Source organism: Loxodonta africana, chromosome 6 (assembly GCF_030014295.1).
Source record: "Loxodonta africana isolate mLoxAfr1 chromosome 6, mLoxAfr1.hap2, whole genome shotgun sequence".
Classification (NCBI taxonomy): Eukaryota; Metazoa; Chordata; class Mammalia; order Proboscidea; family Elephantidae; genus Loxodonta; species Loxodonta africana.
In genome coordinates this window covers 114,085,898-114,109,930 of record NC_087347.1, presented here as the reverse complement: position 1 = coordinate 114,109,930, position 24,033 = coordinate 114,085,898, and the positions used below count along the sequence as shown (strand labels likewise).

The window sequence follows — 24,033 nt, the reverse complement described above, 5'->3', positions numbered from 1 at the left end:
ATGCAAAGCCAACGGCCAATATCACTCTAAATGGAGAGAACCTGAAAGCATTTCCCTTGAGAACGGGAACCAGACAAGGATGCCCTTTATCACCACTCTTATTCAACATCGTGTTGGAAGTCTTAGCCAGGGCAATCAGGCTAGACAAAGAAATAAAAGGTATCCGGATTGGCAAGGAAGAAGTAAAGTTATCACTATTTGCAGATGACATGATTATATACACAGAAAACCCTAAGGAATCCTCCAGAAAACTACTGAAACTAATAGAAGAGTTTGGCAGAGTCTCAGGTTATAAAATAAACATACAAAAATCACTTGGATTCCTCTACATCAACAAAAAGAACACCGAAGAGGAAATAACCAAATCAATACCATTCACAGTAGCCCCCAAGAAGATAAGATACTTAGGAATAAATCTTACCAAGGATGTAAAAGACCTATACAAAGAAAACTACAAAGCTCTACTACAAGAAATTCAAAAGGACATACTTAAGTGGAAAAACATACCTTGCTCATGGATAGGAAGACTTAACATAGTAAAAATGTCTATTCTACCAAAAGCCATCTATACATTTAACGCACTTCCGATCCAAATTCCAATGTCATATTTTAAGGGGATAGAGAAACAAATCACCAATTTCATATGGAACGGAAAGAAGCCCTGGATAAGCAAAGCACTACTGAAAAACAAGAAGAAAGTGGGAGGCCTCACCTTACCCGACTTCAGAACCTATTATACAGCCACAGTAGTCAAAACAGCCTGGTACTGGTACAACAACAGGCACGTAGACCAATGGAACAGAATTGAGAACCCAGATATAAATCCATCCATATATGAGCAGCTGATATTTGACAAAGGCCCAGTGTCAGTTAATTGGGGAAAAGATTGTCTTTTTAACAAATGGTGCTGGCATAACTGGATATCCATTTGCAAAAAAATGAAACAGGACCCATACCTCACACCATGCACAAAAACTAACTCCAAGTGGATCAAAGACCTAAACATAAAGACTAAAACGATAAAGATCATGGAAGAAAAAATTGGGACAACCCTAGGAGCCCTAATACAAGGTATAAACAGAATACAAAACATTACCAAAAATGATGAAGAGAAACCTGATAACTGGGAGCTCCTAAAAATCAAACACCTATGCTCATCTAAAGACTTCACCAAAAGAGTAAAAAGACCACCTACAGATTGGGAAAGAATTTTCAGCTATGACATCTCCGACCAGCGCCTGATCTCTAAAATCTACATGATTCTGTCCAAACTCAACCACAAAAAGACGAACAACCCAATCAAGAAGTGGGCAAAGGATATGAACACACATTTCTCTAAAGAAGATATTCAGGCAGCCAACAGATACATGAGAAAATGCTCTCGATCATTAGTCATTAGAGAAATGCAAATTAAAACTACGATGAGATTCCATCTCACACCAGCAAGGCTGGCATTAATCCAAAAAACACAAAATAATAAATGTTGGAGAGGCTGCGGAGAGATTGGAACTCTCATACACTGCTGGTGGGAATGTAAAATGGTACAACCACTTTGGAAATCTATCTGGCGTTATCTTAAACAGTTAGAAATAGAACTACCATACAACCCAGAAATCCCACTCCTAGGAATATATCCTAGAGATACAAGAGCCTTCATACAAACAGATATATGCACACCCATGTTTATTGCAGCTCTGTTTACAATAGCAAAAAGTTGGAAGCAACCAAGGTGTCCATCAACGGATGAATGGGTAAATAAATTGTGGTATATTCACACAATGGAATACTACGCATCGATAAAGAACAGTGACGAATCTGTGAAACATTTCATAACATGGAGGAACCTGGAAGGCATTATGCTGAGCGAAATGAGTCAGAGGCAAAAGGACAAATATTGTATAAGACCACTATTATAAGATCTTGAGAAATAGTAAACCTGAGAAGAACACATACTTTTGTGGTTACGAGGAGGGGAGGGAGGGAGGGTGGGAGAGGGTTTTTTTATTGATTAATCAGTAGATAAGAACTGCTTTAGGTGAAGGGAAAGACAACACTCAATACATGGAAGGTCAGCTCAATTGAACTGGACCAAAAGCAAAGAAGTTTCCGGGATAAAATGAATGCTTCAAAGGTCAGCGGAGCAAGCGCGGGGGTCTGGGGAACATGGTTTGCGGGGACTTCTAAGTCAATTGGCAAAATAATTCTATTATGAAATCATTCTGCATCCCACTTTGAAATGTGGCGTCTGGGGTCTTAAATGCTAACAAGCGGCCATCTAAGATGCATCAATTGGTCTCAACCCACCTGGAGCAAAGGAAAATGAAGAACACCAAGCCCACATGACAACTAAGAGCCCAAGAGACAGAAAGGGCCACATGAACCAGAGACCTACATCATCCTGAGACCAGAAGAACTAGTTGGTGCCCGGCCACAATCGATGACTGCCCTGACAGGGAGCACAGCAGAGGACCCCTGAGGGAGCAGGAGATCAGTGGGATGCAGACCCCAAATTCTCATAAGAAGACCAAACTTAATGGTCTGACTGAGACTGGAGGAATCCCGGCGGCCATGCTCCCCAGACCTTCAGTTGACACAGGACAGGAACCATCCCCGAAGACAACTCATCAGAAATGAAAGGGACTGGTCAGCGGGTGGGAGAGAGATGCTGATGAAGAGTGAGCTAATTATATCAGGTGGACACTTGAGATTGTGTTGGCAACTCTTGTCTGGAGGGGGGATGGGAGGATAGAGAGAGAGGGAAGCCGGCAAAATTGTCAAGAAAGGAGAGACTGAAAGGGCTGACTCAAGACGGGGAGAGTAAGTGGGAGTAGGGAGTGATATGTATGTAAACTTATATGTGACAGACTGATTGGATTTGTAAACGTTCACTTGAAGCTTAATAAAAGTTATTAAAAAAAAAAAAAAAAATACACCAAATATAGGAAGAAGAGACACATAAGGGTCAACATTAAGAAATATTTAAGTAGTACCATAGACTGCCAAAATAAAGAACACTGTGGGTAATTAGACAAAAATATCAATCACCGGTAAGGAGAAAAATAAAATCAAGCAGCCCTCAGACTTGTCTACAGTCATCAGTGGGGCAATCCTACAAAACTTGCCAGAAAAGAAAGTAGGACCAAGGAATTTCTTGCCCAGCCACCTTGTCATCATAGTATCAAGTCAGTAAAAAGACATTTTTTAAATACCTGGAGTTGGGGAATATGCTTCCCATTAACAGAACGGTTGCCGTCAAGTCCATTCAGACTCACAGTGACTCAACAGGACAGAGTAGAACTGCCCCATAGAGCTTCCATGGAGCACCTCATGAATTCAAACTGCCGACCTTTTGGTTAGCAGCTGTAGCTCTTAACCAGTACACCACCAGGGTTTCCAGAGTTCTCATTAGTCCTTCTAAAAAAACTATAAGAGGATGACTTCAAACAAAGAACACTAAACTGAAACAAAATAAATTAGATGGGAGCAATGACACTACTTAGTTATCTAAATAATCTGGTTACAAAAGAGAATGTAATAGCTATAGACAATGACAACACAGAAATACACACCTAACAGAAGGAAAAAAGGGAAAAAAGGCAAAGAACATTTAAAGATGATAAAGTAATACATGTAGAATTATTTTTAAAGGCATAAAGGTAAAAATAACGAATTAATACCATTTTTCTGAGAGACAAGGATGGAAAGGGAGAAACAGGAAATATACCAATGTCACTGTACATAACAGAAAACAAAAAAACCCAAAAAGCACTACCTAATAAAAGAGAGGAAACGCTGGTGGCATAGTGGTTAAGTGCCATGGCTGCTAACCTAGAGGTCGGTAGTTTGAATCCACCAGGCGCTCCTTGGAAACTCTATCGGGCAGTTCTACTCTGTCCTGTAGGGTCACTATGAGTCGGAATCGACTCGACGGCAGTAGTTTGGTGGGTAATAAAAGAAAGAATGAAGCATATTTGTACAAAATTATAATTATTAAGATAGCCACTGGATTCAAACTTGCAAACTTTCCAAATTACTAAAAATGCACACTAAACAAAAACAAAAAACAAGGATCTTATAGAGAAAAAACATTTTTAGGAAACCATAACAAATAACATAATGACAGAATTAAGACCAAATATAGCTATGATGTTCATGAATGAAAATGAGCTTAACATTACGGCTCAAAAGAAAAGACTCAAACTGGGCCACAGAGCATAACCCAACTTAGAACTAAAATGTTTATCTAAACTTTTATTCATAAGAGTTCCAATTCAAATGTCCGTCAACAGTGAATTAATAACTGTGCTATTTTCAGAGATAAAAACAAGATAAATGAACTTCAAAAACATGCTGAGAGTAGTCAGATACATATAAACTACATGGATTCATTTGTAGCAAGTTCTAAAACAGGCACAACTAAGCTATGTTACATAATGGATTATAACACACTGAATACAACAGGAATCCATACTGAGGACTGACGGATGGATAAATGGATGAATGGATAGAGACACAGGCACAAGCAGATAGACAGATACAGATATTTATGAGGCAGAAAGGAAGGTTCTTCCTTACAGTTGAGTGCCAAATGATAAATCACCATTTTACGACCATTGCATCAAAAACTGGTTCGAGAAGGAATCATCAATGGATGCTAGATTTAGGAGGGGAGGTTCAATAAGGAGTAGGATATCTGCATGGTCTCAATCTGTCTCCTCACATTCCTTATCTGTTAGACAGTCAACAGTTGTGAGGCAAAAAGTGATAATACAGTGGAGAAATGGATAACACTTTATCCAGTGATCAAATTAACACTACTAGTTAGGTGCTGACAAACCCAGCGTGCCTTCAAAAGTAATATCCTGAGTGAGAACTACAGGAACTTGACCTTATTTATGTACTAATCCAGGACAGAATGCATAGTCTGAATCTTATCCTGAAGAAACTGGCCACTATTCTTCAAAAACGCCAATGTCAATTAAAGCTAAGAAAGTGTCCCACATTACAGAAAATTGAAGAGATATCATTAAATAAAATACAGGATACTGGGCTGGATCTTGTGAAAAAGGAAAACACTGAAAATAAAAAACTATGGATAAATTATTGTATATAAACGCCAGCAAGCAGCCATCTGAGATGCACCAATTGGTCTCAACACACCTGGATCAAAGGAGAATAAAGAACACCAAGGATACAAGGTGATTACGAGCCCAGGAGACAGAAAGGGCCACATGAACCAGAGACTACATCATCCTGAGGCCAGAAGAACTAGATGGTGCCCAGCTACAACTGATGACTACCCTGACAGGGAACACAACAGAGAACCCCTGAGGGAGCAGGAGAGCAGTGGGATACAGACCCCAAATTCTCGTAAGACCAGACTTAATGGTCTGACTGAGACTAGAAGGACTCCAGTGATCATCGCCCCCAGACCTTCTGTTGACCCAGGACAGAACCATTCCCGAAGCCAACTCTTCAGACAAGGATTGGACTGGACAATGGGTTGGAGAGGGATGCCGACGAGGAGTGAGGTTCTTGGATCATGTGGACACCTGAGGCTATGTTGGCATCTCCTGCCTGGAGGGGAGATGAGAGGGTAGAGGGAGTTAGAAGCTGGTGAAATGGACACAAAAAGAGAGAGTGGAGGGAGAGAGCGGGCTGTCTCATTAGGGGGAGAGTAATTGGGAGTGTGTAGCAAGGTGTATATGGGTTTTTGTGTGAGAGGTTGACTTGATTTGCAAACTTTCACTTAAAGCACAATAAAAATTATTTTTAAAAAATTATTATATAAAAGTTAAATCTCTCAAATTTAATAACTATACTTGGGCTATATAAGAGAATATCTTTGTTCCTATAAAAAAAATATTTAGGGTTAAAGGGGCATGACATATGTGAACCCCTCTCAAACATGACTGTATGTGCGTGTGTGTGTGTGTGTTGTGAGTGGAGAGAGCAAGAATAATAAAGTAAATGTGACAAAATATTTTTAAAAATTGGTGAATCTGGGGAAAGGACATATGAGAGTTTTTTTCATACTTTTCTTGTAACTTTTCTGTAAGTTTAAAATAACTCACTACAACCTGGAAAGTTAAAATGAAGATAGTACCAAATTACTATAAAAATACACTCTGTTGATATAAATCAGACCTGGAGTTGCCTAAATTAGCAGGATGGGCCTATTCTGGGTGATAGAAGTATTCTATATCTTGACTGAAATATTTGAAAATATAGATGTACATATATATATCAAAATCCATTTAACTGTACATCTAAAACCAGTGTATTTTATTAAGTGTAAATTACAGCTAATTAATGAACAAATGAACAAAACTTGACCAGGCACTTAAAAAAAAGATGCCCAAATAGCTAAAAAGTATACATAATGGTGTTAAAATTCATTTGTCTTCAGATAAATACAAATCAAAACCTCCATATATACCATAATTACCAGAATATCTAAAAAAAAAAAGAAAAAAAAAAGGGATAGAAAATATGAAGTGTTGGTGAGGATGTGGTACAACTGGAACTCTTAACATGCTATTGATACACGTATCAGTTGGTACAACTGCTTTGGAAAATATCTGGCAGTATTTACTAAAGCTGAATATATGCACACCTTACACTCCAACTTCTCTCTTTGGAATACGGTATACACAACAGAAATGTGTATATATGTCTACCAAAAGACTTGTAGAAGAACGTTCAAAGCACTGCCATGCGTAAGAGCCCCAAACTAGAAACAAACCAATGCTCGTCAACAGTAGAATGAATAATGATATACAATGGAACTTTATACAGCACTGAGAATGAACCAACTACAACTACATGCAACGATATGGACTGATTTCACAATAATTTGAGTGAAAGAAGCCAGACACAAAAAAGTATATAATGGGTGATTACAATTATCCAGTTGAACAGTCAGAAGAAATCTATGGTGTCAGAAGTTGGTAGTAGTTACCTCTGGAGAGAAGGGCAGCATTAGTGATTGGGAGGGAGCAAGACAGAGACCTCTGGGGTGCTGCTAATGTTCTACTTCTTGATCCTGGTGATGGTTTTACCATGAAAATTCATTAAGCTGTACACTGATTATCCGCACAACTGAACGTCAGTTAAAGAGCAAATTAGACTCGTTGAATCATGACCCATAAGACAGAGCCTTTAAAAATAGTCATAATTTAGCACAGATAAAGACAGAAAATATGAGACACTAATAGAAGCATAGGATAGAGTAAAAAGGTCAAGTATAAGTCTATTTGGAATTATAAAAGATGATAATAGAATGAGGAAGAAGAAATATCTGAAGAGATAACAGCTAAAAACTTTTCAGAATCCAAGGCACAAATCTCAGATAAAAATGGCACAATAATCCCAAACAGTACAAATAAAAAGAAAACCATTCTGAATAGCAATGAAACCGACGAATTCCAAAGGCAAACAGAAAACCTTAAAATCATCTACAGATAAAAGACAGATGACCTACAAAGCAACAAGAATTAGACTAATTCCTTTTACTTTCAAAATTTTTAAGCCAACAGAATGAACACCATGAGTGATGCCGCTCACCCAGATTCACTGTGAACATATCCCAGAACACCTACTCTGACTCTCTCTAAACATATACACAAGCTTCCCTGTCAGGAAAACGTCACCAGTAGGCAGCGGATATCACGATCCTTTGCCCCAAAATTGTTTATCATGAATCTCAAGAACAAGGACGTTCTTCTATTCAACCACGCACCCTTACTTAACTAAGATAATCAATATTAATTCAATAATATCATCCAAAAAGTGTCCACGCCAAAATGTTCCCCGTTGTCCCGAAAATGTCCACGGAAGCTTTTCTTTTTACTAATCCAGGATCTAATTAAGATTCACACATAACATTCAGATGTTCTCTCTCTCAGGTCTCTTCCAATTTAGAATATTCCCACTGCTTCTTTCAGTTTTCCATGACTTTAAATTCTTTGGAGAGCTCAGGTAAGTTGTCCTATAAAAATGTTCCACATTCTGGATGGATTTGACTATCATGATCACCAGATCAGATATTTCCGGTAAGAACGCTGCTTATGCAGCGCCATATGCTTCCTGTGTGTACATCAGGAGACACGTTATGTCAGGCAGTCCCAATATTAGCAATGCCAAGCTTGACTGCTTTGTAATTTTTCCCTTTGCAATCAGTAAGTTACCCATGCAGCGATATTTTAAGACTCAGAGCACACTTATTCATGGCAACAATGGAAGCCAGAAGACGGGAATAAAACCATCAAAGTGCTTTAAAAAAAAGCCATTAGAGTCGCATTGCCAGCTAAAATGTTATTGAAGAATAAGGACAAAACAAGATATAACCTGAAATTATTTATTTCATGGTCCAGTTAAAAAAGTAAATATAAATGGGAAACCAACACAAGATTGCCAACTTTTTATTTGTAATAAAAATTTTCAGCTCTTAACATCATGTTTTCATAAATGAAAGGACAGTTCTAACCCTAAGAGAGCAGGGAAGATCGAAGTTCAAAATAAATGGAAGTTCTTTAAACTGAATGAATTTTGTTTTACAAAGAACTCGCTCCTGTTTTTCCCGTTATACCGCATATTTGTTGTTTCCTGATTTTACTACTAACATTCATATTTTGTTAGGGATGGTGAACAATCCAAGGATAAATGTTTGGAAATCACTAAGATTAGCAAAGGAAAAGGGAGAAGGTACTTTAGCGGAGCATTAGTAAGGAACTCAGACTTCTTTAGTATCTGTGGTAATACGGATTATAATGTCCCTTTTAGAGTTGATTAATCTGACATTTGAACTGTCAGAGAAGTCTGCCCAACATCAAAGAAACAGCAAGTGGCAGAGCTTGGATTTTAAACAAGGGCGGTTTGACTCTCTCTCTACTCTGCTATATTGCCAACTCAACACCTAAAGACACATTACAAAAAAAACTAAAGAAGCTAAGGGCTGGCAAGTAGCGGTTTAAATAAAGAGAAGCTGACAAAGATTGTGATTGAGATCTTCAGAAATTTAAGGTCCACTGACCATGCGAATATAGAATGGGGGAGTACAGCTGGTCTGTGATGGCTAATGTTATACCTTACCTTGGCTAAACTATGATTCTCAGTGATTTGGCAAACACTATGTAATTAATCACCTTCCATTATGTGATCTCATATGAGCAGCCAGATCAGTTGAAAGCGGAGTAACCTTGGGGGTGGGGCCTGCCTTCAGTATATAAACGGGTGTTCTGGCAAAAGGTCACTCTCTCTTGACCCTGCACTCTTCCCATGGCCTGACCTCTGGTTCTTGGGATGTAAGCCTGCAGAAGTCTTCAGTCTACTACCTGACATGCATATTTTGGATTTGCCAGACCGTATAACCTCGTGAGCCAGCAGAGGCCCCCAGCCTGTTGCCTGACCTGCAGATTTTGGGCTTATCGGGCCCTGCGATCATGTGAGCCAGCAGGGGGCTTTAGTCTATCTAACCCAGAGAGTCAGGACTTGGCAGTCTCCACAACTGCATAAGCCATTTTTCTTAAAGTAAATCTCTCTATATGTACTTACATACATGCTTCACTGATTTTGCTTTTCTAGAGAACCCACGCTAAGACATGGTCTAACTCTACAAAAGCAAAAATGAGAACTATAGAAGTCAGATCCAGGCTGGAAAGATTGGGAAGATGCAAGTGTAAGGTAAAAAGCACCAGATATATACACTTGTGTGTATATAGAGGAGAGAGAGTGTATATATAAACACCTGTAAATACAAGTGCATATGACAGAAACAAACCACTGATACATGAAACAACATAGATGAATTTCAAACTTAATACACTGAAATAAGTCTTACAAAAACAGTATGTACTGTGATACCATTTACATGAGTTCTAGAACAGTCACGACAAATCTATGGTTTAGAAAACATCAGATCACTGGTTGACTGTGAGGGTGGGGGTTGATTTGCATTTGTCCAGATGGGGGCATTTCATTAATTTAACCTCAACAAGTAATAAAACTGTAAATATGAATTCTGATTCATCATATTCATACTAAAGTAACTCGGGAGAAGTATAATAGTATCTGGAGCTCTGCTAGCGCAGTGGTTAAGAGTTCAAGCTGCTAACCAAAGGGTTGGCAGTTCAAATCCACCAGCCCCTCCCTGGAAGTCTATGGGTCAGTTCTACTCTGTCCCATAGGGTCACTATGAGTCAGAATCAACTCGATAGCAAGAGGTTTGGTTTGTTTGTTTTATAATAATGTCTAAGGAGCCTTGGTGGCTCAGTGGTTAAGCATTTGGCTGCTAACCAAAAGGCTGGTGGTTCAAACCCACCAGCCAGCCACTCCGCAGGAGAGAGATGGGGCAGTCTGCTTCTACAAAGATTAGGACCTTGGAAACCCTACGGGGCAGTTCTACTCTGTCCTATAAGGTTACTATGAGTTGGAATTGACTCAGGGGTAATGGGATTGGTTTGGTTTAGTTTCTAATAATGTTTACAATTTACTTTGAGGTGAATGAAAAAAGTAAGACGGACTGATGTGACAGATGGATAGATGGATGAATAAATGGATAAATATGTGATAAAGTAAGTATGGTAAAATGTTAAAACTACAGGTCTACAAGTATTCACTGCAACAGTTGTTCAATTTTGTTGTACGTTTAAAATTTTTCCTTAATAAAATGTTGGGGGAATGTGTATGATACATGTGACTAGGAGACTATGTAACCAAGACTTAAAGCTATCCTTATAAACAAAGAAAACCATGTAATGGCTCAATCTGATGGAAGAGATCATAGCTTTTACGAAGCTTAAAAAGAAAGCAAACAAATATAAATTTAGTAGAAAGTAACAGCAAGGCAAGCAGAGGTGGCTAGCACAAGTGGGATAAGTCAAAATGCAATGGAGATGAGTCATATATAAAAGCCACATGTTCTAGAAAACTGTCCGTATATGAGAGGCTGAAGATGTAGTGGCCAAAAAAAATCAAGTTAACCAAAGATACTATCTGCAGAAATCAGAATTATGTCAATATATTTCAACCTGTAGTATAAATCAATCATATTAAACGGATGAAACTATTCAGATACAATCAATCCTACTAATGAAAGACTATGTATACACAAAAAGAATAATTTGCACAGATTTTTAAAAAATATGCATCAACCAGTAAGAACCTGTGTTTATCCCTGAGCTGTCACCTGACTACCATGCCAAAGTACAGGGACTAGTCACTAGGCCCATTTAGAACCTTTGTTAAATATTCCTTAAAATTCCCTTTTTCTTTGTTGTGAATTGAAAAATCTTCTAATTTCTAATACTGGGAAAACATGGCTAGATATTAAGATAAATATCCATGTAGATCACAGGAAAAAGACTACCCTCCACTTTAAGATTATAACTTGAAATTCTGTTTAAACGCAAACACGCAAACTCAAATATATTTGTCTTTTTCTACGCTTACCGGGAATTTAACATTTTCTTTATGACCTGAAAGAAATATTTTACCTGCCGTCTCTTCTAAGGGCAAAAGTGATGCCATCTTTCTGGAAAGGAAGCAGCTTTGTTCTTAGCTTGTCAGGCAAATAATCCAGGGGTTTTTCAGATTCACTTGTCATACAAGAAGTCTGAGGCTTAAGAGACTTTTTCATTTTACAAATTCCGTGCGTATTGATCCTGAAAACAAAGAAACCATAAAAAAAGAAAGGGATGGAAGAAATAGATATTACTAAGTGTGTTACAGAATCCAACACAAATAAGAATATTAAGGTACTAATGTAGAGCCTTGATATACTACCTACATAGATATGAACTGGTTAAATGATGCTCCTAGTATAAGCTACTAAGGAAATTCAAAGCCCTGAGTCCAAAAACAATTATTTAATGTACTGCACAGGAACTCAACATCCTCTAACACATTCTGAGCCATAACATAACCATAAAAGGTAGAACTGGGTGAAGCAAACAGTTTGTCCCTGGCTACTAACTTAAAGGTTGGCTGTTTGAATCTACACAGCAGTGCTACAAAAGAAAGGCCTGGTGATCTGTTTCCGTAAAGATTACAGCCAAGAAAACCCTACGGAGCAGTTATACTCTGTATACATGGGGTTGCTAGGAGTTGGAATGAACTTGACAGCAGTGGATTTGGTTTTGGGGGTTTATACCATAAAACCCTGCTTCATGCAATAAATAAATAATTAAAAAGTTATAAGTAAACTAGAGTTTTATGAATTAAATAATTTTGAAAATAAGGGATGAATTTGCTACAAAAGGATTAGTCCTTTTACTTCTGGTTCTTTTATAGATGTACATTTCCAAATATAACATCAGAATTTCTAAGAGTGGGGCAAAAATGCATTCAAGGGATTATAAAACACAAAAAAACAAAATTTGTATTAGGTTAATTCACCATTACTAAATGAAATTGTTTTTAAGTATTGAAATTAATTCTTAATCAGCTATGTTCATAGTACAAATTCTCCCAGATAAGCACATTACCCACTACTACGTTTCCACAGATGTAATTTTAATTTTCAACCACATTAAAATTTCACGTATCTGTTAACTCTTAGAAATCTGCAAGAAAAAGTATTGTTAAAGTAGTCCGCTGTAATGCTTCTCTAACAATCTGCATTTAGATTGCACCTTTCCATCCTTAGGTTTACACATAATCTCATTCCACCTTTAAAACAAGTTTGCTTCTTTCTCAACTACCTGCAGACTTATAAATCATTAGCCCCCTTTCCAAAAGTAATAAACTTCCATGTCCACCACCTAAGAATCTCAAGAATTAAATAAGTATTTATTAATAACAAATGGATAGTCTAGAAAAGTCACTAAGCAAATGGACAACTGAGGTCCTCAGTATGTAGCAACAGCAATCCCTGGGGGTCGGGAAGAACATAAGAATATGATTTACACCCTGGGGATCGGGAAGAACATAAGAATATGATTTACATAGTTACCACATCACAATATTTAAAGTGCTAAGATGCCAACAAAATATTACACAGCATATAAAGAAACAGAAAAATATGGCCAAATACAGGAAAAAAGAAATTGACAGAAAATATCCCTGAGGAAGTCCAGACATCAGGCTTACCAGACAACGGACTTAAATTAACTATCTTAAACATGCTCAAAGAGCTAAAGATAACCATAAACAAAGAACTAATGAACATACGGAAAACAAGTACGGAATAACAATAAACAGAAAGATATTATAAAAAGGAACTCAATAGGAATTCTGGAGTTGAAAAGTAAAATACTAAAATGAAAAATTCATTAAAGGGGTTCAATGACATGCATGAGCAGGCAGAAGAAAAAATCAGCAAATTTAAGATAGGGGAATTGAGATTATACAGTCTAAGAAGAAAAGAAAATTTAAAAAACGAAGAAAAATAAAGAAAGCCAAAGGGACCTGTGAGACACTATCAAGCATACCAACATAGACATTACAGGAGTTTCAGAAGAAATGGGGGCAGGACAAATGGATGAAAACCTCTCAGATTTGGTGAAAGACACAAATTCAAAAACCACACATACAAAAAGCTCAACAAACTACAAGCAGGGTAAACTCAAAAACAACCACAATGTGACACACTGCAATCAAACTGTCAAAAGCCAGTGACAAGGAGAAAATCTTAAAAGCAATGGGAGAAGTGACAGCCAAATTTTCATTAGAAACCATGAAGGCCAAAAGGCAGTGAGACAGATAGATAGATAGATAGGATAGATAGATGTATAGATAGGATGGATGGATAGATACGATGGATGGATAGATATGGATGGATGGATAGATATGGATGGGTGGGTGGGTGGGTGGATGGATGGGTGGGTAGGTGGATGGATGGGTGGGTGGGTGGGTGGGTGGATGGATGGATGATAGAAAGACAGATTAGATGGATATAGATACATATATACACATATACATACACATACATACATTAAAAAAGTGTATATATATATAAATAAATACATATATACACACAGTTACATATACACAATAAAGCGCTGAAAGAAAAGAAAAAAGCCATCAATGAAGAATTCTATATCTGGCAAAATTATCTGTCAAAAAAGGAAAAATTAAAACAAAACCTGAGAAAGTCACTTACAGATTTGCCCTATAAAAAATGATAAAGTCCTTCAGGCTGAGATTAAAGGATAATACATGGTAACTCAAAGTAATACAAACAAATAAAGATCTCTGGTACAGGTAAACATAAAAGCTAGTATTATTGTGTTTTTGGTTGCTAACTCCCTTTTTGTTTCCTATATGATTTACCATCACAAAGATGTTTACCTGTATTTTATTGACTATGCAAAGGCATTCAACTGTGTGGATCATAACAAACTATGGATAACACTGCGAAGAATGGGAATTCCAGAACACTTAATTGTGATCATGAGGAACCTTTACATAGATCAAGAGGCAGTTGTTCAGACAGAACAAGGGGACACTGATTGGTTTAAAGTCAGGAATGGTGTGCGTCAGGGTTGTATTCTTTCACCATACCTATTTAATCTGTATGCTGAACAAATAAAACGAGAAGCTGGACTATATGAAGAAGAACGGGGCATCAGGATTGGAGGAAGACTCATTAACAACCTGCGTTATGCAGATGACACAACCTTGCTTGCTGAAAGTGAAGAGGACTTGAACCACTTACTAATTAAGATCAAAGACCACAGCGTTCAGTATGGATTATACCTCAACATAAAGAAAACAAAAACCCTCACAACTGGACCAATGAGCAAGATCATGACAAACAGAGAAAAGACTGAAATTGTCAAGGATTTCATTTTACTTGGATCCACAATCAACAGCCATGGAAGCAGCAGTCAAGAAATCAAAAGACGCATTGCATTGGGCAAATCTGCTGCAAAGGACCTACTCTTCAAAATGTTGAAGAGCAAAGATGTCACCCTGAAGACTAAGGTGCGCCTGACCCAAGCCATGGTATTTTCAATCACATCATATGCATATGAAAGCTGGACAATGAATAAGGAAGACCGAAGAAGAGTTGACGCCTTTGAATTGTGGCGTTGGCAAAGAATATTGAATATACCATGGACTGCCAAAAGAACAAACAAATTTTGTCTTGGAAGAAGCTCAGCCAAAATGCTCCTTAGAGGCAAGAATGGCGAGACTGCGTGTTACATACTTTGGACATGTTGTCAGGAGGGATCAGTCCCTGGAGAAGGACATCACGCTTGGCAGAGTATAGGGTCAGCGGAAAAGAGGAAGACCCTCAACAAGGTGGACTGACACAGCGGCTGCAACAGTGAGCTCAAGCATAACAACGATTGTAAGGATGGCGCAGGACTGGGCAGTGTTTCGTTCTGTTGTGCATAGGGTCGCTGTGAGTCAGAACCAATTCGACAGCACCTAACAACGACATGTGTCTGGCACATATTGGGAGATTAATTAGTAACTGTTCGAGAGGCAGGATGAGCTGTGGTGAAGAGGTAAGGCATCGGGCAGACGTGGGTATGAGCTACAGCTCCAAAATTTCCTAATTAGAGGTCTCAGACCTAAAATTCTTGTCTGCCCTCACTGAGCCCCAATTTCTTAAACTATAAAAACTAAAGACAATACTTACAGACTGTTGCAAGGAAAATGTACTTAAAGTATTTAACATCATGCCTGGCTCACAGGAAACAGTCAATAAAATGGTGCCATTATTACTATTTATTGACTTTTACATTGGAAGAGCTCAGCACCAAAAACTAAGCACCCGTGGAAGACTATACTACTACTGAAGATTCTAACTGCATCATAAAGCAAGAGACAAAGTTTTGCCCGATAGACCCACAATACTGCTTGGCTGAAAGGTTCCTTTATCTACGAGAATTACACTATCAAACACATCATCTACTTGGTGCATAAATACCACTTCTGATTACTGGACAGTCTTACTATTGCTTCTACTGCTTTAGTAAATATGATAGAGCAAACATGCTTATTTTAATCCAGAGGTAAAAATGGAAAGAGACTGAATAAATGCACAAAACACGTGTAAATAAGACTTGGCTAAATTTAGGGAGAGGTTAAAAGAAGTAACGCTACCATTAATTTTGTTTGGCCTGGTTTTTCCTCAACCAGTTTTGGTCGAGGAGTCTGCCTTTCTTGGCATTGCTCTACTCCAAAAATCTGGTTCAGTGCCTAATACAGAGTAGATACTCAATATATACTTACAAGTTCATTTACAAGAGAAAGTCTCAGCTAAAATTACAGGGGAAAAAGCAAGTTGGAATTTATCTGAGAACGTCTCAGCTAAAATGATGGGGAAAGAGAATTAAGAATGAGCATCTGGCTTGCGGAGGGGTGACCTTTTCTGAGAACTCTTTATGCAACTCTTTTATTCAATGAGTTGCCTAAGGTACCTCAACAGGAACGTTCAACAGCATATATATATATATATATTTATATTTATATATACATAAACATATATATATTTTTTTTAGTCAACCTTGCATCCGAACGGGGCATAAACCAGATGTTCCTAAGTCTTTTATCATGATGTCCTTATTCTTACGTGGCATGCAGTCATCACTCAAACAATGGATGAATTACTAAAGGAAAGAATGGTAATGGGGCCATTCCCAAGTATCAATCCTGAGTACCCACCCCCTACCGCTAAGTATCCTCTCCGCGGCTTTTCCCCTTCAAATCAGCCTTAGTGTGTTTGTAAAAGTGGGAGACGTCAGCTCGGAACTTCCCAGCCCATTCTTTTTGGACAAACTGAGGACAAGAAGCCGTGCTTCACGCACAGCTGCTGAACGCTTTAGGCGCCCTCCACAAAGTTGGGTGCAACCTAATAGTCAGCAGGCTAAGAAAAACGGGACTCCCGAGCTGAAATACATGCGTGGAAAGTGACATTATGGAGTAACTACTCCCAACTCATTTCACCCACTCTTTCTTAAAATGCAATTAAATTTGTCCAATCTCCCATGCAAGAAGTACTGACTCGCCTTCCACGCCGCTGCCATACTGACCTGAACCCGTTGCCGTCGAGTCGATTACGACTCATGGTGACTATACACCCATACAGACATACCTGCTGTATTTGATGCAGAACCTACAACTCGCGCCACAAGTTTAGGACGTGTCCGCCCGTAAGAGGAAGTGACGTTAAGGGGACAAATTGAAAGTAGAAGAGTTCAAGTAACCAGAAATGTAAAGCCCTTTGCTGTTTTGGAAGAACTCTTCTGACCGCTCCTTCTATCCCTTTTCTCATCTGTTAAGGTTGTGAAAAGGGTTCTCCACAGCCTTGGTGACAACTGCTTCCCCAGCTCAACTCCAAATCATTCAAAACTTTGTCCCCTTCCTTTGGCCAAGCAACCAGCATGAGTACCTCCCGGAACTACAACTCCCGTCAGGCACCGCGGCAAGTAAAGAAAGGAGAGAAGCAAAGCACGTTGGACACTGTAGTCAGCGCCCGGCCACAAGGGCGATCACTCCGCCCTCCGCCACTGAGGCCGGAGAAACCAGGTGTTCATCTTAGAGCCCGTTACCGCTAAGGGGAGGGGCCAACCCCTTAAGCAACGTTCCTCACTTCCCCCCATACAGAAGATGAAAATAAGCTCTTTTACCCCAAAGCCCTATATGTACTCCCTGAAGAAATACGGCTTTGTTTTAAATATTTCCGGCTCAGTAAAGCCTCCCAAACTCCCCTACCTTAGACTCCAACTCGTGGGAAAAGGTGGCCCTTTTACAAGTGGGCAAAATGGCTGTCCTTCTAGTTTTACCATTGGTTATCCTTTGCGTCTTTCAAGGGCGGCTACTTGCCACCGATTGGGCCTTTTTCTTTTGAGGGTGGAGGAAGACTTGGCCCTGCTCTCCCGCGGCTCCGGAGACGATAAAGGGGTGGAGCTAAAGGCGTTCCTTCAAGATTGATTGGGCGATCTTCATGTCACTCCTCGGGAGAACAACCTATGATTAGTCGGCTTCCCCTTGAAGCGAACGGAGAGGCGGGGCTAGTGCGTGGTGGGAAGGGGCGGGATTCTGCCAGCGGCGGCTGCTGCTGGAGCCGGTGTCCGGGCTGGTGATGGGGTTAATTCCCTATTCTAAGACTCTTACTTGCACCCACCCAGCCCCGCCGTCGCCCCGCCGCGCCGCAGTCCAACCGCCTTCTCCTCCTCCTCCTCCTCAGTAACGCGGGTAAGAGATGCCCTCCCCTCCCCCTCCCCCTCCCCGGGAATAACGCGCCTCGCTCCCCTCCCCCGCCCGCCAACCGGTAGCGCTAACGGAGAAGGAGGCAGACAGGGGCGAGATGTGTGTGAGAAGGTGGCCTTCCCGCCGCGCTGCGGGCGCTCTGGCCGGGGCCCCGCTGAGGTCCTGTTGCTGCCATCCCTCCGGGAGGTCGGGTTCCAAGAGAGTCCGGCTCGCCTCGCCCGCTGCTGCGGCTGCAGCTGCAGCCACTACCGTAAGCCCACCGCCCCCACCCGGGGGCCATGTGTAAAGCAAACCCCTCGAGGCCTAGCGGAGGAGGCAGGGGAAAGGTTCCCGTGTCCCTGCCTTGGTTGCTGCAGCTGCTCTTGCAGCCCCAGGGACTCGGGAGCCAGCCACAGCAGGCCTGCCAGGAGCGGGTGCCGTGCGCGGTCTTGCTCTCTCGGGTGCCTGACACCCGTGCCCCGGGCTTCCCGGCCCACCCCACGGCCGCAGCCCCCGGCTTTGCGCGGGGAGAATGTGCGGAATGGGAGGCTGCTGCCTTCTCCTCGAGAAAGGCTTCTTTTAAAAAGAAAATGAGGCATTCCGACGAGTTGGTGAAATGTCGGTACACCATGCCTGTGGTACCAGAAAAAGCACAATGGGAATATTAAAAAGAAAGTTGAATGGCTGTCAGTGTCAGGGACCCCGGGGATGAGATTTACACACATCTTAGTTGAACCTTAGGCTGCCCCCAAAAATCTTTGTGTGTTTAAAGTTTTTCTTTGTTGTTTGGTTTGGGTTTTTTTGTTTTTTGTTTTTGTTGTTGGTAGGTACAAATGAGTGCCTTCGCTTTTAGAGCTTGCTTTTATAAAGAAACTTAAATTCTTGAGTTTATCATGCCCCGTGTGTAATTGTCCTGGATTAACAAGTCAACTCACTATGAAAAGAGGTGCTTCCCGCTTTAAGCTTTAGGAAATAGTAAGGTGATTTTCCAGAAGAAAATATATGTATATGTGAATATGTGATAGTGTGCATATGTATACATATATGCATACATATATCTTTGTCCTTATTTACTTCCAGGGTTATAGTTCACCTAATTATAACTCTACAGAAACCATTTGCTTTTAGCATAGAAGTTATTGATTACAAGAACTTTGGAGTAATGGAAAAAATGTAAAGTCAAATTGGAAGTACACTCAAAATTTGAAAGAGTAAGATCCACATAATATTCAATATAGTAGGATACCAGTATGATAATTGTAATTGGACACACCTCAATTTAATAAAAGAGCATATTTGGCCACATTTTGGGGTATTGCATTTATAACTTCTCACATTTTGATTGAGAGGTGATCTTTCCAAATACCACTGTTTGATGGATGATGAATTCTGTAATCTGGGGTAGACATGCCTATAATCAGAGATAAACTACTAGATTATTTCTGAGATTAGTTACCAGAATAAACTTGGATTCTGAAGAAATAGCTGAGCTTTGACTGAGGGTTAGACCATTTCTTCAGGATCTTAGAAGTCTGTGATCTTCCATATTCCATGACTAGTACACTTGATACAGAATTGACATAGATTGTGTTCAAAAAAAAGAAAGAAATATACCTTGGAAGGTAAGTTCCCTACCAAAAAAACCAAGCCTTTTGCCATCGAGTTGATTCTGACTCATAGTGACCCTATAGAACAGAGTAGAACTGCCCCAGAGTTTCCAAGGAGCGCCTGGTAGATTCGAACTGCCAACCTTTTGGTTAGCAGCCAGACGCTTAACCACTGCACCACCAGGGCTCCTAAGTTCTCCAAAAACAAAACCCAAACCCATTGCCATTGAGTCGATTCCAAGTAATAGCGGCCCTATAGGACAGAGTAGATCTGCCCCATAGGGTTTCCAAGAAGTTCCTGGTGGATTTGAACTACTGAACTTTTGGTCAGCAGCTGTAGCTCTTAACCACTACACCACCAGGGTTTCCTATGTTCCCTAAGCCCTCAATATATACCTGTAGCATACTTGGCTCTGCATAATGTTTTCCAAAACTTGTAGGTTGATTGATAAATTATACAGCTGATAGTTTCAGATCTCATATGCTTTATGTACAGAAAGGGCTGATGAAAATATAGGAGGTGTACACATTTTCTTTCTAACTCTGGAACTCCTCTCTGAGCCTCGATTCAGTTTACTCTGTAAAATGGGAGCCATAATGCTTAACTCATGTGAGGATTAGAGATAAAGTCCCTAGCACAATGCCTGACACATAGTAGGTTTGATGAAACAGTAACTTGTTAATATTGGTGTGGGGTCACCATGAGTCAGAATTACTTGATGGCAGCTAACAACAGCAACATTTTCATGCTATGAAGAGATGTGTTTGTTATTCACACACACAGACACACACACAGACACACACACAGACACACACACACCCACACACACGGTGGTGGTGCAGCCCCCAAAACATGTTCTGTTAGTGAGGAATGCTATGGGAGTCTTACATACATGGTGGCTTAAATAAGTGCATTTGGCAACTAGCCATTTTTTGAAGCAAAAGATAGGTGGCAAAATGGTCATCAGGTGAAAAAAGTTTGTCTTGGGGACAATTTTTTGTTTTTGAATTAAAGTACAGGTGTTTGTGGAATACATTGCAAATTGTTTATCTGGAATAAAAAAAGTATACTCCAGGTTGCAGTGGCAAACTATTGTAGTATCTTTTAAATATTATTTGGCTGATGTATGTTTCAAGGTCTGGTTTATCTGACTGCTGTCCGTATTCATTGTGTATCAGGCAAACTACATTTGAACTCTAAATCAGAATTTAGATTGAACAAGTAATTTGAATTCATTAGGTCCATGTACTGGCTACAGTTTTGTTGCCACTGCTGTTATTTTAAGATTCTTATTATTTACCAACATCTGACCATTTCTTTCTCTGTGAAACAGCATGCTAGATGCACTGTCTTTCTCATTCCAGCTACTTCTGAAAATATACTCAGTCTTCGCACATAATGGTGTCCTTGGAGTTTTTACAGTCAGATAAATTTAATGTTAGTATGAAATCAGTGTTATAATGAAGTCTTTTTAATAGTAATACCCCAGCCAGGGCTCAGGACAGATGCACCTTACGCTGAATAAGGAGCTGAGGTAGATAACGTTATGACAGACCTCCCAAGTTATTGAACCCAGTACAACCAGGTGTTGTAGAAAATTTAAGAAAATTGTAATAGGCCTTTTCAAAGAGTATACAGAACACCCATGCCTTACAGGGAATAAAAGAGGTTTTCTTGTCAGAGTGTGTTATTGAGTCAATTCCAACTCATAGCAACTCTATAGGACAGAGTAGAACTGCCCCCACAGGGTTTCCTAAACTTTAATCTTTATGGGAGCAGATAGCCAGGTCTTTTCTCCCTGATGGGTTTGAACTGCCAAGCTTTTGGTTAGCAGCCGAGTGTTTAACCATTGTGCCACCTGGACTCCTTACTGGCACTTTAAAATATCTAATTATATTCACTTGGGTTAATATTAAGTTTTAATTCCTCAGAAAATAAAAAAGCAGAGGTGATACCAGTTTTATTTTTTCCACTCTTTAAAATGCTACAATAATAAGCACCTAAAGCTTGATGGATTTGTAATATATTTTTGATATTTGAATTAGAACATTTTACTATTCAGATGTCCCATAATCTATTTTAAATACATTGAGCAGTCCTTGCTTAGAACAGGTGTGGTTACCAATGGCAGTGAGTTTTCAAATTGCCCTTTCAGCTCCAAACCACAGAATCCGTCAGTACTCTGTCTTCATAATCACACCTGCCTACAGGGGTGATAATTTATTACTCAGAACTTTAGATAACTAACGTGGCTGCTGTAAAGGGGGCAGGGGAGCACATTATTTCTCTCGAAGTACAGTAGTAATCTTTCTTTAAAAAAAAAAAAAAAACCTTTAAATTCTGATTTAAAAAACCTGTAAATTCTGATACTGTTCACTAATATGAACATGTGCAAAGATGTAAACCCTGTAATTAAATTTTTATCAAATTAAATTTTGCTTCCTACATAAAAGAAAGGACGTGTTATATAATTAAACAAATTTCTTTGTACCTGATAAGACAGGCACATGCATACAAATGTGTATCTTTTCCAGAATTTAATTCGGTTACTCATTGGTTGAGGTTTGAAATAAGAAGTTAGTTATTTTATCTTGGCTGAAAACTTGGCTCAAATTGGTTTTTTATTCCCAGATTTTATCCCTTAATGTTTTGCTGCTGCTTACGTGTTCTTAGTCTCCACACATGCCTGTAGATTAAATTTGTTTCTTCCAAGTTTTGAATGCCTACACTTGATGATCTTTGTTCTCTCTTGTCTTCAGAAGTGTAGTTTTGTACCTTAGCTGTTCCTTCTTTTCTGCCTGTAAGCTCACTTCTCTAGACAAGTGGTACATTTTTTGAGGCCTCTTACTTCATAATACTAGATCATGTGGCATGTTTAGATGATTGCTTTTATGGCCTCACTAAAGTTTTTCATATGCAATTTCCCATAACTACTTCCCCTCCTGAAGATATCAAGCAGGAAAAGAAAACTACATTTGTTTCCATTCTTTTCTTCTTGAAAAGCAGTAATTTGATATGTCTGATCTAAAGATTTAAAGCATTAATATTTGTCTTCTCTCAACTTTAGTTTGATCAGTGGCATAGATATAAATTATTTTTCTGGGCTAGTTGTGCAATTAACTTCACTAACCTGGCTTTCTTCTACATGAAAAAAGTTTTATAACTGGAGTAAAATATCACCTTACAGTCGGAGGTACAGATTTAGCCAATTTCAGATTTACCTTGCTGTCTTGGCCCTCACTGGGGAAAGAAGCTCTGGAATAAAAAAAAAGTTTATGTCATGAAATGAAAAAATCTCTGTAGACATGCAAACCAATGGCTTAAATGAGCTTAAGGCTATGAGTAATGGGCCCTTTTTAAAAATCCTCTTGGGAAAGAAGTTGGCTTAATGTAGAATAAACACATATCTATTTTTAAACAAATAACCTCTGCAAAAATACCATGTGTACTATTTTATACAGTTCATTTGTGTTAATTTTACTAAGCCATACTCACATGTATCTCAGCACAATAGAAATACCTTCTATACCAAACATAATCCAAGATGCAGTTTCCATTTTCATTTTGTATGCTTTGTTTTCCCTACATGTCAATTCTTTTCTCATTCTCCTTTTGATAGGGCTTGCTGCCCTTTGGAAACCCTGGTGGCATAGTGGTTAAGAGCTTGGCTGCTAAACAAAAGGTCAGCAGTTGAATCTACCAGCTGCTCCTTGGAAGCACTACGGGACCATTCTCTGTCCTAAAGAGTTGCTATGAGTTGGAGTCAACTCAGCGGCAACAGGTTTGGTTTTGGTTTGCTGCCCTTTAGCTTTCCAACCTGATATCAGCTGTCTGTATTGTTTGTTGTCCAGTTGCTGTAACATGATTTTGTCAAGAAGCTGTGTGTTATTCAATCAGATATTTACATTTTAAGCTAATTTGTTATCTGTAAGATGAAATAAAAGACCTTATCCCCATGTAAAGACATACTGCTATTCTTAGTTGCTGTCAGGTCAGCTCCAACTAACGGCAACCTCATGTATGAACGAAACGTTGCCAGGTCCTGCACCATCTTCACAATCTTTGACGTACTAGAGTCCATTGTTGGAGCCACTCTGTATTTTGAGCACCTTCCAACCTAGAGGCCCATCTTCCAGTACTATATCAGACAATATTCTCTTGTGATCCATAAGGTTTCATTGCCTAACTTTCAGAAGTGGATCACCAGGTCCTTCTTCCTAGTCTCTCTTAGTCTGGATGCTCCACTGAAATTTATCTACTGTGGTTTATCCTGCTGGCATA

At 39.4% G+C, this 24,033-nt stretch overlaps 1 protein-coding gene across 5 annotated transcripts in view; it reads right to left on the bottom strand.

Moving 5' to 3' along the window:
- ZRANB3 (zinc finger RANBP2-type containing 3) overlaps window positions 1-17,800 on the bottom strand; it is a 265,124-nt gene extending 247,324 nt beyond the window's left edge. The window contains exons 1-2 of one of the 5 annotated variants that reach the window (XM_023542991.2): window positions 17,668-17,800; window positions 11,496-11,663 (exon numbers count right to left, since the gene is read on the bottom strand). In XM_023542991.2, the coding sequence (XP_023398759.1) occupies window positions 11,496-11,663; window positions 17,668-17,741 (242 nt within the window). In that variant the 5' untranslated portion in view covers window positions 17,742-17,800. Of the gene's footprint in view, window positions 1-11,495; window positions 11,664-16,985 lie in introns of those variants that run through there. The other 4 variants (XM_023542992.2, XM_023542993.2, XM_023542994.2 and 1 more) reach the window with 4 other exon arrangements.
- Between the last annotated feature and the right edge of the window lie 6,233 nt (window positions 17,801-24,033).